General features: G+C 40.9%; 1 protein-coding gene across 1 annotated transcript; it reads right to left on the bottom strand.

Annotated features, from left to right (window-relative positions):
* Positions 1-1,950: 1,950 nt before the first annotated feature.
* KLB (klotho beta) lies at positions 1,951-20,793 on the bottom strand (the record flags this gene model as incomplete). The annotated part of the gene is given in 6 exon segments (XM_080344394.1): positions 1,951-2,312; positions 3,220-4,363; positions 5,852-6,120; positions 11,522-12,029; positions 19,953-20,691; positions 20,693-20,793. Coding segments are annotated over 6 exon segments (3,123 nt in total).
* Positions 20,794-21,827: the final 1,034 nt, after the last annotated feature.

Below are 21,827 nucleotides of genomic sequence, written 5' to 3' on the forward strand. Positions count from 1 at the left end.
TGCAGACGTGGACTTTGCACATGGCCTGCGTAATGTTTTTAAGATGGGTTCTTGTGCTGTTCCAATTGTGCAGCTACAGGAGCCTTCCAGAATTCTCTGTGCCCTCACAATGTACATGGAATGCAAGAGGAATTTCCTTGTGGTGTGTTTTGGTTCGGTTCCCCAGTTGCTGTGAGCGATAACTAGTCAGTGGAGAGAGAACTAGTAATGGAAGGATGCACCCACTTCTAGCACCTGTGCTGTTTGCTGCACTGGTAGAACATTTTAGAGTCTAAAATGGGCCAAAGTCCCTCATCATTTTACTACAATTTACCTTTTGAATTAATGAACCTGCTGTGTTGTTGACCAATACTTGACATATAATGGCGAAATAGTCTCGTACATTTATGAACTGAGATACAAGGTTGGATCAGGTATTGAGAATTAAAGGTTCTATTGGTTGCACATACCCTTGAAGTAGCACTTACACAAAGTTTCTAGTAGTCTGCGTGTAAGTGGACATCATACTTAATCATTTATGTTCTTATTTATTTTATCATAATACATTGTCATTTACATTGTGCTTGATGCCATCTTGGATGTTGAGATGGAGCTGGAGAAGACAATGTGTTTATACCCTCATCTCTTCAGAAGCACTGGGGTACAGATAAAGCAAGTCTATCTGCTTTGAGGACCTCAAGACTGAGAGAACTAGCTTCTAATGGGAACAGGTCGGGGGTTTCACTATGTCTTGAAAATGGTACTAGCCACTGGAAAAGAAGGTGGCAAAGCGGAGGAAGGCAGTAGGAATTTAACTGGTGACTCTTTCTGGCCTTCTTCCTAGAGCAGCTTCTCTGCCCCTTTCCAGAGGTGCATAGTGTCTGCCTGGGCAGTGATGATCTGAGCATGCTCTTTGATGCCGTGACTGAAAAGGCTGGCCAATGTGAATTTTAAATGATAGTTCAGGGAAAGATCTTGTGCTCATTTTGAGATGACCAAAACCAGACCAAGGAAAACCCAGGTTTTGTCCCTGAAAAGTTTAAACATGATAGCAGGTTCATTTGTCCTTTAAAAGCATTGTGCCTGGGTTGGTAGCTTTTGTTTAATGCAGCAATAGCAATAAACTCCTCTCATGGATTTATCCCACCTCTGGCTTGCAATGGCACTTGACAAGAGCTAAGATGATAATATATATATTTCTATGAAAAAGTGTGATTTAGAATTATATTAATCACTTCCTTGAGAGGTTTAATAGTTACTATTTGTTTTCATGTTTTCTGATAGTAAAAGTTTTTACAGCTACCCCATTTTTGAGATGAGAGATAGCGAGTGTAAATTATGACTTGTCTCCTGTGGGTCCAGTTACATTTGCTTAAACTATAAATATCTGATCTCTACTTCACCCAATATGTAAGAGATACTACTGTATTGGTCAATAATGGAATTAACTTGGGTTTGTTCTTTTAGAGGCATCTTCAGAAGCTGGCCCAGCATGTTTTATTCTTGGTTTTGAACTTGATGGAAGGTTTGTGGGTTTTAATAACACTTTTATTTGTAAACCCGAACAACTGCAGTTTCATGCTTAACAACATTCATGGCAGGAATACACATCACAAGACTCTGTGGTCCAAAAAGGTTCATAGAAAAGTGCACATCAGGATCTCTTTTCAAGTCAAACTGTTTGAAAGGTTATTCCAAGGCACAGGAGAGTCATAGACTGATCTTTTTAAAAAAAAAATAGATGAATTTATCATCTTCTGCATACTGAAGGTGGATAGAAGTAATTTCACCAGCAAGAAATGTCACAGCTCTTCTTCCTGTGCATACAATTATTTTACGTTCTCCAACAAAATGCTTGGGGTGTGTGACTGGAGTGACTCGCGTGGTGCTTTTCTACAGTTGTTTGATCTGCACCATCCTTTGTAGAATGCAAACAGCGATGAATTTCCCTGAAAGTGGGCTTGTGCCCCTTTAAAATGAAAGACAGATGCGCTGGATGCTTTTTGCCTTGAAACGTTTTCTTCTTTTTCTTTTGTGAAAAACAGTAATGGTTAAAAGCAAGATAAGGGTAGAGAAAAGGCAACAGGCAAAGAATATTAGTGGCTTCTTCTGAGAAATAAACAAGCAGAAGCTACACTGCTTTTCTTGGTTGGAGGGGTTGCAAACTGAGTAGTCAGCAGGAAAGCCATTGTTGCTTATCAGGTTATTGTAAGATTTTATTGAAGGCTTTCCTTTTGAATCTGAAGTGAAGAATCCAAATCTGGGCTTCAATTTTTCTTCAGTCAGCTTAAATGCATAGTAGCCTTTAATCTTGACTTTATCAATGTAGTATGCTGGGAAAGAAAAGGAAAAAAAAAAGAAACAAATGTTAATAAAACCTTGCATGACCTGCAGACCTTCTGCTAATTAGTTCAGATTTCTAATGATTAATTTATCAATTTAAAAAGGATAATTGCATCATAAAATATTTACTTACTGCTTCTAGCAATAATCAGCTCACACTGTCTTAAGTAGAAAGAGTGCATCATTGTTTTAAAAAAATGTTAGAACTTGGGACTTTTCTGGACCTACTCTGTGAAATGTGGATTTGAGCAGGGTTAGAGCTGGGAACTTGCTTTTCTGGGAAAAGCCGGACGCTGCTCTTCCAGCTGCAGGGACTCCAGGGGAGCAGCTGCTTGTCTGTGCCGTGAGAGGAGATTTCCAAAAATTCCTGCCCTCTTCCAAAACCAGCTGCTCAGCCCTGCGGCATGTGTGGCTGTATGTGATACTGTATGTATATATACCAAGTGTTGGGTGAAAATACTTTAATGAAATCATACAGAGCAGTCCTTGGTGAGTAAACATCTCTCCAATCCATGTGTAAGTAGACAGCATAGTCAGGTGTGTGACCCAGATTGATCAAGAACCTTGTAAATGGGGTAGAGGGTATGTGTGGAATCTTCTTGTAAGTACTAGAAAGTATCATACTATCTAAAAATTAAAATGGGACTACTATGATGAGTGCCCTTTAAACAACCTTTTCCTTTACTAAATTATTGCTCTTTTGTTTTCAATGTGAAATTAGCACAGAAAATAAACCAGCAAATGCTCTAGTAATTGAGAAAGAGCTAAGTAGTGGAGGGGGAATTCTATGTTTCTCATTGGTGTGTAAAAGTAATCTGAAGCCATGCTTGCTGAAGGAATGCCTGGGTCTATGACATGGAAATGGCTTGGGGGAACGTGAATCTGTCATGTACTCACCTTTTAAAACCTCTTGTACATATTTTCCTAGGTAATAATTCCGAAGTTCATCGTTGTCTAAGGACTGGTCATCTATTCCATTTGCTGTGATGTAAATATCAATGTCACCGTAGGTTTTTTTAATCCACCTGAGAACTTTGCGCACTCCCCAAGGCACCACTGCCAAACGGGAAGGGGAGCTCAGGCAGGTGATATCCTGCAGAAACTGGATGTCACGGTCAGATTCATACTGGCTCCCGTTCTGAGGTTCGTGAATCACAAATCTGGTGGTGAAATGATTCAGCGCATAAAAGTCAGCTGCACCTTTAATGAGCTGCTTTTCCTCGCTTGTGAAAGATGGCAATGAAGAGTATGAGAGGCCTTTTCTGTTTTTCAAGCTGATGTATTCCCTCATAGCAGCTGGGTAGTCCCCAGTCTTAAATATGGGATCGGCAAACCAGCCTATTTCAAACTGAAGAAACCTGTTGGCAGCTTTCAGATGAGATTCAAAGTAGGGGTTGGCAGGCTCAGCCCAGTCCGAATGCAGGGACAGGGACACTTTGCCATGCTGAAAGGACCGGTACTGCTCATCGTATGTTTTCCAGGCCATGGCATGTGCTATTAACAAATTGTGTGCTGCCCGATATGTATCATTGCTGCTCCTGTTATAGACATCACTTAGCCGGTTAGGCTCATTTATTGTAATCCAAAGTTTAACCAAATCGCCAAATTCCCGAAAACAGAGAGCTGCATAGTCTTGAAAAGCGTAGGCAGTAGACCGGTTCAGCCACCCTCCTGTCTGCAGCAAAGGACCTGGCAGGCCCAGGTATGCGTGAGTTGGATAATATAAGGTGACCATGGACTGAACACTGAGTTTCAGTACTTCACTAATCACGCATCTGTAATACCGAAGAACTTGCCTGTTTACCACTGACAAATCTCCATTGGGTAAAATTAGTGACCAGTCAAGTGCAAATCTGTAATGCGTGACTTTCATTTTTTCCAGGAGGTCAAGTTGCTTTTTAATACTGACAAAATCTGTGCACTGTGGTGGTCGGGTTTTTAGCTTCACCCCTTTAACTTTGTGCAGGAGCCCATCTCCTGTGATGTTCCAGAGGTACAGGCTGGAATCACAGAACTGCGGTGAGGAAGCCATAGATTCTGCCTGTGAAAACAAAAACAATATGGTACAGTAGGGTTTAATTGCATGAAGGCGTGCTTGTAGTCCACACTTCTGCCTCTGGCTGTAGGATTAGTGCTGGGTGTCAGGAGGTCCTGCTCGGATGCTTCAAGGGGAAGAGGATAACCAACTCATTTATATGGACTTTGCCTGTGCTAATGGTCATCTTACCAATTCTGTTCCTTCATCTATGGAAAACATAAAAATTGCCCTGCCACCAGCCTCCACGACATACATTTTCACACAGATACATCTCCCTGGTCGAGTTCACTCTGTGGTCACGTGAAGAGCAGCTCTCAGGCAGCTGGCAGGAGCACGGGCTGGTAAGGACAAGGTACATGAGGCAGGCACAGGTTATTTTGGTACTGCTGCTGAGATCAGCCTTGTGAAACTGTGGCATAGTGTTCCCTGGTCTTAGCAATAGTCCTTCTGCCTATGCAAACATCTGACAAAAATGGCTACTAGTGTTTATTATTAGTTACATATTCACTATTTTCTACCAGGTAGTAAAGTTAGTAGAGGATGCATCCTCTGTAGCACTTTTTGTAGGATTTATAAGATTTATAATACAATATAGTGAAGCACTGTGTATTTCCTCAAAATTATTAACAAAGTATATAGAAGCTTTTTTTTTTTTCTTATAGTTGTCAGTGAATAGGTTATGGAGTTTTGTTGTTATTTTTTTAGGCTAATGTTGGTCACTGGACTACCTTTCTGTATTTGTCATGGAAGAGTATCCCAACACTGGCCATGCACATGGTTAGCTTATCTACCACATTTAGAGTAGAAACAGATACTGTAGGAACCGTTATGGAAAAATGGTGGTATGATCTATTTCCAAATGGGAGCTCAGATGGTAAAAGCCATGTGCTGGTACTACATATTTTTGCCTGTGGTATAAGTCTTTTCGAAGAATGGCTTGTTACCCACTTGTGCAGGTGGCACCAGGCTCAGCCCAGGAATCTGCTTCTGCCTTGTCCAGGAGCCTTAGACAAGACCTGGAGCCTGCAGGTACCTGTGCTGCCACCAGCATAACCACTTTGTCCCTGCCCTGTGCCACTGTCTCTGTCGTGGTGTTGTCGGCATCCCTATGGCCACACTGTGAACTGGATTGGGAAACCCCTGGTTGAAAAATAACCCAAGAACAATCAATTGGGGTCAGCTTCTTGGTCTGAAATCTTCTGATCTGATCTGCCATGTGGAGACATGAGCAGAGGGAAGGCGAGGGAGGGCCCGCCTTGGATGGGCTCGTGCAGCAGGGTCTGCAGCTGCCAGAGCACGCCAGCGCTGTGACTAGCTCACCTGAAAACCTGTGAAGTAGATAAAATTGAACCTATGCAGTTATGACTAGGCTTAACTTCTGTTTGCAGTGTGCATTGAGATTCCCCTCAAAAATATGCTGTACACAGTCAGTTATTCACAAAATTGTTGATTGCTCTGCATCTAGCAGTCTTCCCAAAAATCTACCCTTACCTTAAGAACAGACTCGGTGATACCCCAGGAGAAGTCACAGGAGAACTGAGCTTGCAGGCTTAGAGTAGACTCTGTTGGGAAGAAGCCGTTTTCTTGTATGATTTGTTTGTAATAAAGTGCAGATGACTTGGGAATCCTTTCCTTTTTATCACTTTTGAAATCTACATAAAATAATCCACGTCTGATGTTGTAAGCATGTTGCCATTCAAAGCCATCAAGGAGCGACCAGGCTGTGTAACCAAACACATCTATGTTGTCGTGTTTAATAGCTGTGTACGAGAAAGAAACATACATGAGTCTTATATTTAGGGCTCTAACATATATAAGGGATGTCTTACGCAAATTTACTCAGGCTGCTTAGCTGTTGAATGACATTTGCCAGGGTGATGTTGGTCATGCGTTCCAGCTCGCTTCAAACATCAGGCAACATCTGACAGCACAGGTGCCTTGGCCTGATGTTCCCTGTTACTAATGGCATCGTGGGCCTGCTTCAGGCACTGTTCCCTCTCTATGCTCTCCTCTCCGGCCCCCTTGGCTTGCTACCACCACAGTGGACCAGCCCGGCCGTCCGCCATTCCACAGCTTCCCCACCCTACCCTGACTGAGCCTCACAGAATAGTTTGGGTTGGAAGGGACCTTCAAAGGTCATCTAGTCCAAGCCCCCTGCACTGAGCAGGGACATCTCTAACTAGATCAGTTGCTCAAAGCTCTGTCCAGCCTGGCCTGGAATGTTTCCTGGGGCATCTACCACCTCTCTGGGCAACCTGGGCCAGTGTTTCACCACCCTCATTGTAAAAAATTTCTTCCCTATAGCTTGTCTTAATCTCTCCTTTTTTAGTTTAAAACCATTACCCCTTGTCCTGTTGCAACAGGCCCTGTTAAAAAGTCTGTCCTCATTCTTCTTACAGGCCCCTTTTATGTACAGAAAGGCCACAGTAAGGTCTCCCCAGAGCCTTCTCCAGGCTGAACAACCCCAATTCTCTCAGCCTCGGCTCCCAGGAGGTGTGTTCCATCCCTCTCCTCATGGTTGTGGCCTCCTCTGGACCTGCTCCAACAAGTCCATGTCCTTCCTGTGCTAAGGGCTTGAGAGCTGGGTGCCACATCCAGATTTTAAGCTGTGTTTGATGATTTGCAAGTAACATATACCAATAAAATTAGAGAATTGTGAGTAAAAATTATGGGAGCAACAGCTGATCTAGTTTGTGACTTTGTCATGAAGCTAAAACTTTTATTGCTGTACCTTCACTTGAAAGATTTCTGCAAGCTCTTAACATTTAGTAGTGTCTCTTCAGCTTCTAAATTGAAAAATTAAATGTGTCAGTATGGGACATGTACTGACTTTAGAAGAAGCTGGGTTGATCAAGCCGGAGACAGAAGTGCTTGATTGATTCATAGAATGGGTGGAGGACATGCATGTTTCTTCAGATAATTTTAATGTCGCTCCACCTTGTAAAGGAGTACACATATGATCTTTTACATATAATTATGAGAAAGATGCCAAAACAACTGCTTTCTTGGATGTGTAACCCAATTCACCAGGAAGGGTAGCAGAACTTTCAAAGCAGCTTCTCGCTGGACACTAATGTTTGTTACCCACTTACAGCGTGTGCCAGCTGGCAGCCTGGAAGAAAGCATCCCAACACCATGCTCAGCCATGTCAGCTGCCTGTCGCCTGCTTTAAGCGAGGAAATAACACAGGATGACTCCTCACATTAACCTTACAAGGGCAGGAATATCAAGGGCAATCCACTGAGGATTTTGATGCAGCCAGCCATTATTACCTGTAGTCTACTGAGAGTAAGCCAAGGGATAAACAAAGTATTCTGATGCAAAGCTCCATCATCACCCAACATTCGTTTGCCTTATTTTCTCAGGACATTCAACTTTGCACAGTTTTATATTTCCACTGAACTTCCTTGCCTTAGTCACACTGTGCTGCAACGTCAGCAAGAGGCAGTTTTGCACAGGACTTGTATTCATGCAGCAGGGTGACAGGGTACCCAGCAGTACTGTCATAGTCTGGTATGGTATTTTACTAGCTGCTGGATAAAGGAATCAGAAAGTCCAAGAGTCTGCAGTGTAACTATGTGAGAAACTAATAGACAAGCCTAGAATACTTGGCCTTGAAAATGAAGGAATGCAACGAAGCAATGCAATGACATGCACGTTCAAGAAAAGCGACTTTTAAATACTAGGGAAACCATGGGAGAAAGCACAAAAATGTCTGAAAAGATCAAATGCAAAACATGGAGATGGGGAATGATACAGTGGATAAAGAGATAGGCCAGAAGGGTCTTGTAAGTAAAGATGAATACTTCATGTCTGCAATGGGGAAGCCTGAATCAATGGAAGTAGACGTATAGGGACAGCATAAGTGACAATTATTATTTTTAGAAGCACACTGAATGCATGGGAGCTAAGTTTAATTGTCAGAGCAAAAGATGCTGCACTACTCGAGATGGTGCATGCCTAGATGAGAATTTTTGTCTTTTTAAATAGGTAGGGGGAAAAAGCACTATTTTATGTCTATTTTGTGATAAAAAGAATTAGTAGGCAGGTGACAGGCAGAGCTCCTGTGGGTCAGTGTGAGAGTGCATTTGTAGCATTGTCTGCAGTGACAGTGAAAGAAGAGGGCAGGAACAAGGGGCTGAAGATAGAAAAGGTCAGGAGTTAACAAAGCTTCCTGTGTCACCAGAGGTGACATCTGTGGAAGCAGATCTCAAAGCATTTCTATGTCTGCATCTGCTATAGGTGGACCCTTGAAGTCCTCTCTGCAGAAGCAATGGTTTCAGTAGACAGGGGTATGCGTGTCCCTGCGAGGCTGTAGTTTCAACTGCGTCTTTGTCTTCTAATCAGGGTCAGTTCATTGCAATGGTGATGTTATATACGTCACGTATTTTTGTGACTCACAGTGCCGTAAGATACAGACATACAGCACAAAGTTTACAACACTCTCTTCGAACATACACAGTATAGCTCCTCAGAGCATGTTACATGTTGTCTTAACAGCCACCATCCCATTACCATTTGGCCTACATAAATGACATTTTGAGGTTAACATGACCTAACTGATTTCACAGCAAACAGCAAATTTACCTCACTTCTCTGTAAGTAAAAATATGAAAATATGTTCCAAATATCATTCCTAATGAGGCAAATGAAAGTTTGTTTCACAAATAAATGCATTAGTTAAGAGATAATCCTGTATTTTGAAGCAAAGGTTGAAGTAACAAGGTGGATAGATGATGGCAGAGCTGTGGATGTGGTCTACCTTGACTTCAGTAAAGCCTGTGACACAGTCTCCCACAGCATCCTCACAGCTAAGTTGAGGATGTGTGGTTTAGACAATAGAATAGTGAGGTGGGTTACAAACTGGCTTAAGGAGAGAAGCCAGAGAGTGGTGGTCAATGGTGCGGAGTCTATTTGGAGGCCAGTATCTAGTGGAGTACCTCAGGGGTCAGTACTGGGGCCAGTATTATTCAATATATTCATTAACGATTTAGACAAGGGAATAGAGTGCACTATCAGCAAGTTTGCTGATGACACTAAGCTGGGAGGAGTGGCTGACACACCAGAAGGCTGTGCTGCCATCCAGCGGGACCTGGACAGGCTGGAGAGTTGGGCAGGGAATAACCTAATGAAATTTAACATGGGAAAGTGTAGAGTCCTGCATCTGGGCAGGAACAACCCCAGGTTCCAGTACAGGTTGGGAAATTACATGTTAGAGAGCAGTGTAGGGGAAAGGGACCTGGGGGTCCTGGTGGACAACAGGATGACCATGAGCCAGTACTGTGCCCTTGTGGCCAAGAAGGCCAATGGCATCCTGGGGTGTATTACAAGGGGGGTGGTTAGTAGATTGAGAGAGGTCCTCCTTCCCCTCTACTCTGCCCTGGTGAGACCACATCTGGAATATTGTGTCCAGTTCTGGGCCCCTCAGTTCAAGAAGGACAGGGAACTGCTGGAGAGGGTCCAGCATAGTGCAGCGAAGATGATTAAGGGAGTGGAGCAACTCCCGTATGAGGAAAGGCTGAGGGAGCTGGGTCTCTTTAGTTTGGAGAAGAGGAGACTGAGGGGTGACCTTATTAATGTTTATAAATATATAAAGGGTGAGTGCCACGAGGATGGAGCCAGGTGCTTCTTGGTGGCAAACAATGATAGGACAAGGGGTAATGGGATCAAGCTGGAACACAAGAGGTTCCACTTAAATTTGAGAAGAAACTTCTTCTCAGTGAGGGTGATGGAGCACTGGAACAGGCTGCCCAGGGAGGTTGTGGAGTCTCCTTCTCTGGAGACATTCAAAACCCGCCTGGACATGTTCCTGTGCGACCTCACCTAGGCGTTCCTGCTCCAGCAGGGGGATTGGACTAGATGATCTTTTGAGGTCCCTTCCAATCCCAAACATGCTGTGATACTGTGATCTGCATACATAAAAATATAAATGACAATTCTTGAGAAGTAGTTATTGGCTGAACATCAGCCAAGTTTTTCAGAAGTGTGAATCCATGGATGGTTATTACAGCTTGGTCTGCTGTAGAGGATTCAAAAAAGAACATGCTATGGATTTTCTTACGTATGTGTCTAGGAATGTACCTGCTCCACACCTCCAAATCCAGTCCTGCATCTATACTCTTCTGCTGTGTCAAGGCAGTATTAAAGTATCATAAACCAAATATTGGATTGTAACCTCCTCAAAATCTGGAAAAGGCAGGGCATATCGCATAGATGTGCTATGTGAACTTTACAGCTTGAACCAACTTTAAATATATCTAGATAATCTTCATTAGAAGCTTAATTCCATTTGTTGGTGATACAGTACTTCCTGACTTGTTCTCAGAGCAAACAATTACTTGTGTTTTCCCTTTTCTGAGGATAAGAAAGGCTTTTGTGAAGGGACACGAGCCACCGCATTGCTGCAGTGTGGCAGCGGGAGCGGGGCAGCCTGCTGGGAGCATGGGTCCTGCGACCAGCAGCTGTCCCTGTCCCTGTCCCTGTCCCTGTCCCTATCCCTGCGCCCAACCTACAAACTGCCTGAGGGGGAAAGAAATCATAGTTTTGCAGAGGCTTTAGGTATTGACAGTGTTTATATTCCATACAAAATTAAATCGTTTGCCTTCAGAGAGCACCTCCGTCTGCTGGCTTTATGAGGGAAAAATAACAAGATTAGAAGTGTGTCTTTAAAACATATTATCTCTGTTTGGCATGAAATAATCCTGAGGAATGACTGCCTTTCTCCTGCTGGTTTCCATCACCCATTTTATATTGGAGTGGGACCCCAACACAACACTGACAGTCTGGAGTCACGGTCTCGTTTTCCTGCTGTCAAGATATGTACCTGCACAAAGGTTTTACAGGTGGGCTGCCAGCAGTGATAACTGATATCCAATAGATTCATTTTCATTTATTTCTGGTTCAGTTTTGCACTTTTTTGATTTTAAAATCCAACGCAGCTGTTGGACTTTAGCTTCCTGGAACAGGGACTATTGGTTTTTTCTGTGTTTGTACAACACCTACACCAGTAGATCCTGATCCATGACTTGTACTCATGCAGTATAAACAATTAATAATTAACTTAGTTGCTATTATATCTTTTTTAAAAAAGATTAAATCATTACAGCGTTAAATGATCTTAAAAAGCTCACCGAAAATCCAACAAGTAACTTGTATACAAACCTTGTAAAACCTTATTAATGAAATTTTTCATCATGTAGATGGCTGTGGTGTCATCTGTTTTCACATGGCTGTCAGTGAACCAGCCGTTCTCTGCAATCAAGATTCGAGGATTGTTGTATTCCAGTTTAATCCAGTTCAGTACTTCCCTCAAATTGAGTGACAAATTTTGTCCCATTTTTGGTAGAGTGTTTGGAGGTTTAAAGTTATTAGGACCGAAGGAAAATGCAAAGAAGTCAGCTGTTCCCTTTATGTAGTTTTTCTCATCCTCAGTAAAGCGTGGCAAAAACAATAATTCATTTTTCAGTTCTTCTGGATAATCGCCGTCCCCATGGATGGGTTTAGCAAACCACCCAAGTACTCTCTCCATAGACTGCTGACACTTAGAAATGTCCAGCGCATCTTCTGATTTGTTAGGTTCAATCCAGTGGGATCCCAGCACTATGGATATCATCCCCTTCTGATATGGCTGAAAGTGGTCTTTGTAGTTATGCCAAACTTTTGCGTGAGCCTGATGGGAGAAAAATAGCATTAAATACCAGTAAATCTGTGTGTGTGTAGGCAGCTAGACAGGCAGGCAGCTGGATCTGATTCACTGCAGACTTCTATGGCAATTTTAACAAACAGTTAACAAACCCTCTAACAGTAATGGGCAATGACTGTAATACTGCAAGGCACCTTGAGATGATGGTAACACTCAGCGTCTCGTGGGCTGTTCCTATGACACATCAGGGCTGTGGCTTTTTGCCTTTTACTATAGGTCTAAATTTCACAGGAGGTCCCAGCAGGGATGTGAACAGCTGCTACATGGACACTTTGGGACTGAACAGCTGTTGGTTGTGGGATTTGAACCCTCTGATCTGGACAGTCCCATCCCGGTCTTTCTTTGTCAAGCAGTGATTGCTGATGTGGTTAAAATTGTAAACCACTGTGAGAACTGATACATAAATGATCCATCTCAGATTAGGTTTCCTTTGTGAGTGTTGGCTGTGTACTATTGACTGCTCTGTGCTATGGGCATCACCTGGATTTCCTCTGATTTATACATATCCACCTCATACTCTTCTCGGGATACACTTCCATGTGTTTGGTTTGTCTAATCATAATGTTCTACTTTTGAGATTTGCACAGTCCCTACATGTAAAAAATTGAGAAAAGACCCAGCTGCGAAGTTTGAACTCAAATGTCAAGTTTCATCGTTTTGTGTGAGAATTTTGCTGTAGGATTTTAGTTCATTTCTTCTTTGAAGTTGCTATAATAACTTTTCTGACAGTAGCATACATAGCACAGAATGAAGCTTATTCATTTTGAGAGCAACACCACTTTGGTTTTAAAAGGCAGCAGAATCTCATAAGATCCCTTGGATATGACATGTTTTAGTATGCATAATCAGCTGAATATTGACTTCCCTAGGACAGACAGGGAAATTTGCTATTTCTGTTAGTGGCAAGGAAAGCACACCATGTATCACATCTTATTTTAATTTTTATCTGTATCATCATGTTTCGGAAAGCTTAGCTTTGAATTACATTCAAATGTAATATTGTCAATTACTTAAATAAGAGAATACGGCAGTCGAAATTTACACCAAAAAAAAGGAATCCATGGGAGTCTAAGGAGCCAGTAGCATTGTCAGAGTGCCACAGGAAAAGGGAAGAGTGGGGTGTCAGAGGAGGGTGACCCTGGATCGCAGTGTGGATCGTGCCAGAGGACCTGGCAGAGCAGAGGGGAGCTGACCTCTCCCAGCTGATGAGTTGTCCAGTAACTCAGGGTTTACATTATTGCTGACGGGTAGCTCTATACTCTTAAGCTGGAAAGAAAACAACTGTATCCAGAAAAAACATTGGGAGGCATTGTGAAATGCTTTGAGTGCCGAGTTAGACTGACATCATTACCAAGTCAAACAGCACTGCTTACCTTTCACAATAATTTCAGTTAATTTATCTCGAAACACACAGCCTTGGCAGTTTAAAAACCCGAAAGAACTGATGTCAGGTAGGTATTTGGTTAAGCTAGGGAGTCCTGAAGAATTACAGTTTGTGAAATATTGTCTATCAGTTGTTTATGGTTTCTAAGGTCATGCTCATAACATTTGTTCAAGGTCTGTCTTTGAAAATACTGATAAAGTAACATTAACCTTTGAAATGCAGGTTCTGTACTCATGAGGCAAATTGCAAGATACAGTTAAAATATTATAAAGTGGTATTCTTACTAGTCTCATCAGAAAATTTAAGTGGCCAGTGCCATCTCTTCTCTTACCCTCACTGTCCTCTCCTGAAGGTCCCTCCAGCCCGGGGTGGCTGTTTGGGCCAGGCTTGCTTTGTTCTCTGCCTCTAGTGATTTCTCACCTTGTTAGTATATAATTTTTTTTCCCCAGACATAAGCTGCTAACACCACTATTTAATCAGAGGTACGTGGTTGCATTGGCTTAACAAGAAAAACCCTGCTGAAGTCACCTGTATTGCACACAGGGCCAAGGAGCATGACACCAGGTGAAACTTAGCAATCACACATTTCTAGGCGAAGCGGAGAAAGACGGCTTTGCCAAAAAACAACTAATTAGAATGCAATACTGACATGCAAAATACAATCAGGGACAACTCACTGTATTCATATGCATCTTCAGGAGGTTGATTAGAAGAAAATAAAGTTGCTATTAAAAATATTGTCTACAATAGAGAATGCAGCCACAGGTACAATTCTACAGGAGTAGACCTCAAGTACAAATAAGTACATTTAACGTGATTCAAAACAGGATCCCCATTCACAAAGTTATGTGTGGCACTGATGTATCTTAATTCTGGGGGTTAACTCCATTGAAAAAAATTGTCACCCTGTCTATAGAAAGGGTTTTTACAGACAGAATAGAGAAAATAGCATTTGTTTTGAGTTGTTAATTACCTGTAAAGTAGCTTAACATTCTCACATGGAAGGTGTTTGCTAAGTGCAAATTATCATTGATTAGAATTAACTGATTAATATAATTTGTTTGTAAGACCACAGATGGAACAAACATAAATTTAAAAGCTCTGTCATACATCAAATTGGCTGTCTTTTTTCAGTTAGAGTTTAATCCCTAATCTTTCACTTTCCATGTTAGATCAAGGACAAATGTCAAGGCTAAGTACACAGTGAAAGCAGGATCAATATTGTATATTTATTCTAGATATATATGACACATCAATTTCAGTATATTTTCCTGGTATTAATATAGAAACTATTCCATAGACTTGAAAGTCACCAAGAGTCAGTCAAGATTAACCCTGTAAACAGGCTAGATAGGATAAGTCAATTTAATAAAATCAAGACAATGGTATTGTTCTCCTCTCTCTCTTCTGGAAATAGTCTCAAAGTCCTTCAAACTCTGATCTTGTAATTTATCATGTATGTATGCAAAGAGCTTACTACTGAAAGACCAATACTTTCAAATTCTTAAGATATGTTAAAGTCAAGCAATTTTCCTGAATGTCTCAGCAATGAGCACACAAAACAATGTTGGGGGCATACAGAATTTTTTTAATGTGCTGGAGATCAAGAACATTTAGGAAAACAGAATGAAAAAATCCTAATAAAATGGTTCTGGTTTTATATTTAATTTTTTGGTTTTTAAACCATGAAGAGCTAGAATACAGAGTCTGATGATTATGGTGTTAACCATCACTTTAGAAGAAGGGCGAGTGTGTGTGGCTTATTCGGAGAGTGTATGTCAGTTCAAGGCCCTTTCGATCTGTGGTAAAAATGCCACATAGTCAGTACAGCTAAAGCTCTTATTTTGCAAACTGACTCTGAAGCTCCATCCTTGTGAAGGAAAAAAGGGCTCTTGATATGTAGGCAACTAAATTTCTAAGAGGGTGGTTTGAAGGACCAAGATTTTGCTGTCGATTTTTTTGTATGCTGTCTTGCATTTAAATTGGTTTTTTCTTGATGATTTCCAAGAAGAGTGAGAAAGCTAACCCGAAAATAACAAATCATACAAAGAAAGTTTGAATCAGTGCTGAGTTTTACATCATCTTTGATGGCTGCTACAGTTTGGAAAAATCTTCCAGCAAAGACACTTGCAAGCACAGACAATTCTGCTGTCCATCCTAGAGCTGTACTTGATGGAGATAGATTTCCCTCCTCCTGTAAGAAATATGGGCACTGGTGCAGGTTCATCTTTCTAGATCCTAATGGAAACAGGCTCATTTGGAGGAAGGAAAGAAAGTGGCTGGTTGGATGTAGAAATAAGAATTATCCCCCGTTCATTCAGCAGAAATTAGTTTTTAAGGTGAATGAATTATGGGACTTCTCTGGGACACGCTCATCCCAAGATCCCAAAGGCAGCAGTGTCCACAAAGAGATCCTGGCACAGGGAGAGCTACCGAAGAGCTGGGAGCGATGTGACTGGGCACAGAGATGAACCTGGTCTGTGACCGATCTGTATGGAGATGCAATGTTCGAAAGGGAATTTATTGCCTTTTCCCAGTTTGTGATATGATGATATGTCCATGAAGAAAATTTTTAGGGAGATCTTATGCTGTCAGTTTTCTCTTGGGCTTTTCTGCCAGATGGAAAGGAGTGTGAATGATCTCTAACAGGAAAAACAAAATCCCCTTTCTGCTTGTTACGTAGCAAAGGCAGCACTGCCCAGAGGACACTGATACAGAGGATGGGAAGCAGACAGCTTGGTCTGCAGTTTGTGATCTTTACAAGCCTCAGTCTAAATCCAGATAAATCGGTAATAAATCAGGTAAATAGCTCATTTAGCTCCAGACACAGTGATTCATCTGCTTTATATTTTCTTGCTTCTTGTCAGATTTATTTACTGTTAAATAAACCCATTTAATTTTTTCTTGTGTGCCGTTTTTTTCTTCTCTGCCTCAGTGTGGCAGCTGCCTCAGGAGCAAGTGCATAGTTTTTGTATCTTCGTTGATGCATCATATGGCAAGTTATATGTTAGCATCTATTGTTTTCTGATGTTGCTTTTGTGAAGTACGATCACCTTTAATTAAGAAAGGCCACTTTTGGTGGCCATTCTCCATCTGGTGTAAGATTCCACATGCTCCTCGTGTTAGTGGTAATGAGCACACAGTTGAACAGAGATTTATCTAAGTGAAACTCTTAGCAATTTATAAGTCAAACTTCCTATTCATTTCCATGGAAGTATCACATTTCACATGGAAGTATCAGATCCTTTAAAATTATCAGTAGCAATTATTACACTCTGTGTATGAAAACAATACATAGTAACATGCAAATATGTTTTTTAAATTGAAATGTTGAGTTCTTCTGTGGATTATTTTCCGCAGGTGGATCTAAGCTCCCTGTTTAGCAGCCTTTGCTTCTGCATTCACCAGCCTTCTTTATATGTAAAAGGCAAGGCTGTCTCTTAAGCAGATGTATCTGGGGCATTCCTCTAAAAGGATGTGAGACACAGAGGAAAAGTACATGTATTAGGTGATATAGCACCTGCAGTGTCTTCTGCCAGCCAACACCATGGGGCTCTGGGGCTTGGTGAAGATAGACCAACTCGACTTCTGTTAAAAAGCCTTAATAAGGTAATTATCTACCTAATTACCTACCTGATTTTGTTCACAGAAGCAGACCATTATCAGTTCTGAAATGCATGGACTTTTTCCTTATGCTGGCCAATTATTTGAGTTTTAAGATTTTGGATTTCTTTAGTCTACTGAAATTGATACTTTAAGAGAAATTTCTTGAGCCCTCTTTTAGAGATGCAAAAATCTCCAGCAACTTCCAAACTGTTCTTACAATAAAATAATCCAAAGTCCAAAAAAGCAGAAGTTTATGGTTTGTTATATTGCTTTCGTGATTCTACAGAACCTCACTTCAGTTTATGATTGATATACCACATAAAAGCACTCCTTTATATAAATGGTGATTAGTTCTCACAACGTCACAACTGCAACAGTGCCCTGGTAGATGAAACTAAAAGTAGGACTCATGAGAGGCTCATTTAGTTTATCCAAAGGTACTACAAAAAGGCTTGAGAATGATTTTTCAACAGTTTGCTATGTAACAGAGCGGTGGCCAGATTAGTTTCTCTGGAGCATTACAGACCCATTTTTCCTGCTCAGCATAGTTCACAGGTGGACCTGGCAATGCACATGGGGTGCCATGGAGAATATTGTCTTTCAATCACTTGTCCAAAAATGAAGCCTTGACGTGGACAAGAATGTGTCTCTTCCTAAAGCCACTGAGGTAAATGGGAATCTTTTTAACAGCTTTAACAGTCTTTGCCTCACACGGCTAAAACCTGACATGCTGGTCTTTTATTTTTGGGAGGAAATTTTTGGTTTGCAGTGGTAAATTAGGAGGTAGCTGTAATACAATGTCTGAGAAACAGATTTGTGTATACCAGTCCTGAAATAAAAAGCCATGTGAAATCTCTTTAAAGAGAGATCCTTATAACATTCCCTGCCTCTCAAAGAAGAGACATTTCACAACACATGAATCCAAATTATGCATCAATACATTAAATAAATACTGTGTTGTCAACAATACTAAACAAACCGAACATTTAGATAACCACAAAAAAAAATGAGGAAGATTCTGGCTAGTTGGCTTGAAATTTTACAGTGCCACAGGAGAGAACTGCTAATACATTAGGTAATGCTCATAGACTGTAAGAAAGATACAACATGAAAATAATTTCTTCCCTCAAATAATTAAAAACTAATTAATGGATTGTGTGTTGTGGAAAGTCTCATTAACTCTTTCATTTAAATGACTGATGTTGTAGTCAGATTCACAGACTTTCAAGCTAGTATGAAATATTAGATCAAGTCTGAGATATAAATAATATTGACCAAGGAACTGAGGTCAGTAATTTGTATATCAGGCCCAGCTGTGCTTGGTTTCCTGGAACTCTTCAGCAGAGGCGCCACTCACTGTGCTACTGACACAGATTTTACAGAGTGGGAACATGCAGAGACTGCCTAGTTGGTACCCAGGTTTGACTGCACCACTCTGAAATGCAGGCAAGGAACACTGCAAACTTATGTTGTATCTTTTACATGTATTATATCTAATATACTTTATATAGAACTTGAAAATGAAAAGAATGATTGTTGGTTCTTTTTGTTGGTTCAGTTCTTTTTGAGATGTTTCACAAATCTCTATAGTTAAATCATTGTCGTGCTAAGTCTGAAATCAGTGACTCAGGATGCTCGATGACTTTTCTGTGTGAAACTTGTATTGACTGCAGTGTGAATTTTCTGAAAAAGGAGGTTCTGCAGGTTCAAGCCCAGAAGCAAACAGAAGAAATTAAAATGGTCAGTTGCAGAATATTTTTAACTACTCTGGCATTTTTTTTTTCCTACATGCATACTTCTTTCTGTAGGAAAAATATATTCAGATTTGGTAGGTAGTAGAAAAATTCTCTTTGTGACAGCTAGTAATAGTTCAAGCAGAGGGAATTATACTAGCTGCTCTATCAGAGACAGAATAGTGGCTTGCTCTGTAAACTGCTTTGAGCACTACAGGTTAAAAAGTTCCTGTATTGATGTTGTTAATTCTAATCTTAAACTGCTGTTATTGGAAATTGTTTTAAATTATAGCAAGATAAAATAAGAATATAAGCTCCTATGCATAGGAACTAGCTGCTCTGTAGAATGAAATTAATAATCTATCAGAGGAGATTGTGTAAACTCTGTAATGCTCTTGAGAATATAAAGATCAATGTCTGCATTTTCTCCTTAAAAAGTATGACCCACTTCAGACTTCTCTTTTTGTCCTTCCCAAAGAAAGAATACCAGGAGCTGAGGACCCAGTACTGCAGCTGTTGAAGCTGTTGATCAAGCTTTTGGATGTGTAATTCTGTAGAAGACAGCTGATAAATAAGACTGACATAAAAATTAAAATGCTGAAAACATCATGGAAATGATGTAATTTTGAAGCTCTATACAGAAGGGGCCATTAGTTTTCTTCCAAACCCCAGCACTGCTGACCTTGCTAGTTCAGCGATAAACATTTTGCAATCTGATCTTACTAAGTTTGAACTAATCATATTTAGACATACATACTCTTTTGCTAGTAGAATTGATCCAATATGCAAATGAAAATACACTTAATTTTAAACTAATAGAATAGTCATTTCAGCGTAGCCAAATGAATGGTCATGTCAGTGTATTTAGTTAAGTGAAAAGAATAAAGGTGAATCATGCTCTTTAATAGCCAGATTTTGTAGGCAGCATCTAATTTAAATAAAGCAATAAACAAGCACTTTAAAACAAATAATGACTGAGTCCGCTGTTGTGACAACAACAATAAAATCAACATGAGAATTTAAAAAAGGACTGCCTTAGGTAAGGGTTATTTATAGGTGCTTTAACATTCCTTGATTTTTTCTTAAAACATTGACTATATGATTGATTCCTCCCATCATTTCCCATAGCAGTGCAAGATCGGTTTTCAAAATCTTACCATACTGTACCTTGATCAAATTGTGTCCTACAGAGTAGACTGTTGTTATTTTCCCTCTCTCTCCAGGAGCATGAATACCTGTGCCATACCCATGCCAAGCAACTAAATACGGATTGTGGATTGTAATCCAATACTTAACACGATCCCCAAAGGTCTGAAAGCAAAAGGTGGCATAGTCATTGAAGATATCAATCACTGATTCGTTTTTCCATCCCCCATATTCTTCTTGCAGCATCAAGGGCAGGTCCCAGTGGTACAGAGTAACCATGGGGTCGATATTTCTGTAGAGCAGAGAGTCAATAAGGGTGTTGTAATACTGGAGTCCTTTTTCATTAGGAGCTGCTACCACTCCAGTGGGAAAAAGCCTTGACCATGAAATTGAAAACTGGTAAAAAGTAACTCCCAAAAAATCCAGAGCTGCCATATCTTTGTCCAACAAAGTGTAACTGTCACTGGAGGCATCTGTGCTGTCAGCATCCCTGAGCTCTGAGTGGATGAAGCGGTCCCAGACGGAGAAGCCCTTCCCGTCCTTCTTCCAGCCGCCTTCCACCTGGAAAGCCCCCGTTCCTACGCCCCAGAGAAACTCTTTGGGGAATGTGTCATACAGAAACATCTGTGTTTCACTCACAAGGCTGAAGTGGGGATCCTTTTTCCACACAGATCGTCCCTCTCCGGCAAGCCCAGTAACTATCCTTATGAAAACTAATGTCCAAAAAGCCAAAGATCTCTCCAGTCGTCGGCCACACATTATGACGGTTTATAGTGTCAGTGTTAAAAGCCAGATTTCTTCGACTGATGCTGAAAAAAATCCATTCATTCACTGGAGTCCCCGCTGTGCAGACTGTCTTCATTTGCCACGAACTGCTTGAGTGTCTTATCAAACCTTCACTAAACCCTTCTGATTGTAAAAGCCCTGTCAATGATTAGCCTGAACCGAGAGCCCTAGAACGAGTCAGAGAGCGACGTAATTTTTAGGGAGGTGGCCTCTGTATGACCACTGAGACACCTAGCTGGTGTAACCAATCTATCGTTATTTAAAGCTCAGTCATTTGGGTGGGAGAATATAGGTGGCAGAGGGTGCTAAGAAACTACCACATCCTTTATTCCTCATGCAGCTGTATTTCGTGGAAACATGGCAGAATTATAACTCAGATTACATAGTCTCTGATTAAAAGGTGATTTCTCCTTCTGTATAATTGGATGGCTGGAAGGGCAGTATGTCATTCCTCAGTCCTGCCCTCCCCAAAAATCCTGTTTCTGCTGAAAAATTCTCGCTGGACCCCTGGGAAATGTTGTCATGGAGAAGAGATATGTGCATATCCCACTGATTACATAAAACACAAAGCGAGTCAATATTTCAAATACACGAAACTGTTTTTCTTTCCTACATAAAAATCTGCTGTACAGCACCAGTACAAAATTAACAGGGGTTGGTTCCAGTCATTAAGCAATTTCCCTGGATTTCTTCAAACAAACACAATTAGTGAAGATAATTAGCGCTGAAAGATACTGTTTCAGCACTAATTAATTTAACAACCTTGGTACACATAGCTGGGGCATCAGTACAGCAAGTAACTTACAGAGCAATTATACAATATAATTTCATCTTTTAACATATTTCAAATTACAGAAAAGCTACAAGAATTGAGATACAGTAAATTTACCAAACACAGTACAACTGATGTCTGCCGCTTTTGCATTTCTTGAGGTACAGTAATGTAAAGTGTATCCACACTTAGATCACAGTTGCTGACGAGATTCACAGAATGTGACAGCAACGTGAAGCAACTTCACATGCAAGAAAGATAACTCACTGAAATCTGAACATGGGAACCACCTACATGTAGAACGCTGCTTGGATGAATTAGCCCTGCTGGCGTGTAGG

Source organism: Nesoenas mayeri (assembly GCF_963082525.1).
Source record: "Nesoenas mayeri genome assembly, chromosome: 4".
Lineage (NCBI taxonomy): Eukaryota > Metazoa > Chordata > Aves > Columbiformes > Columbidae > Nesoenas > Nesoenas mayeri.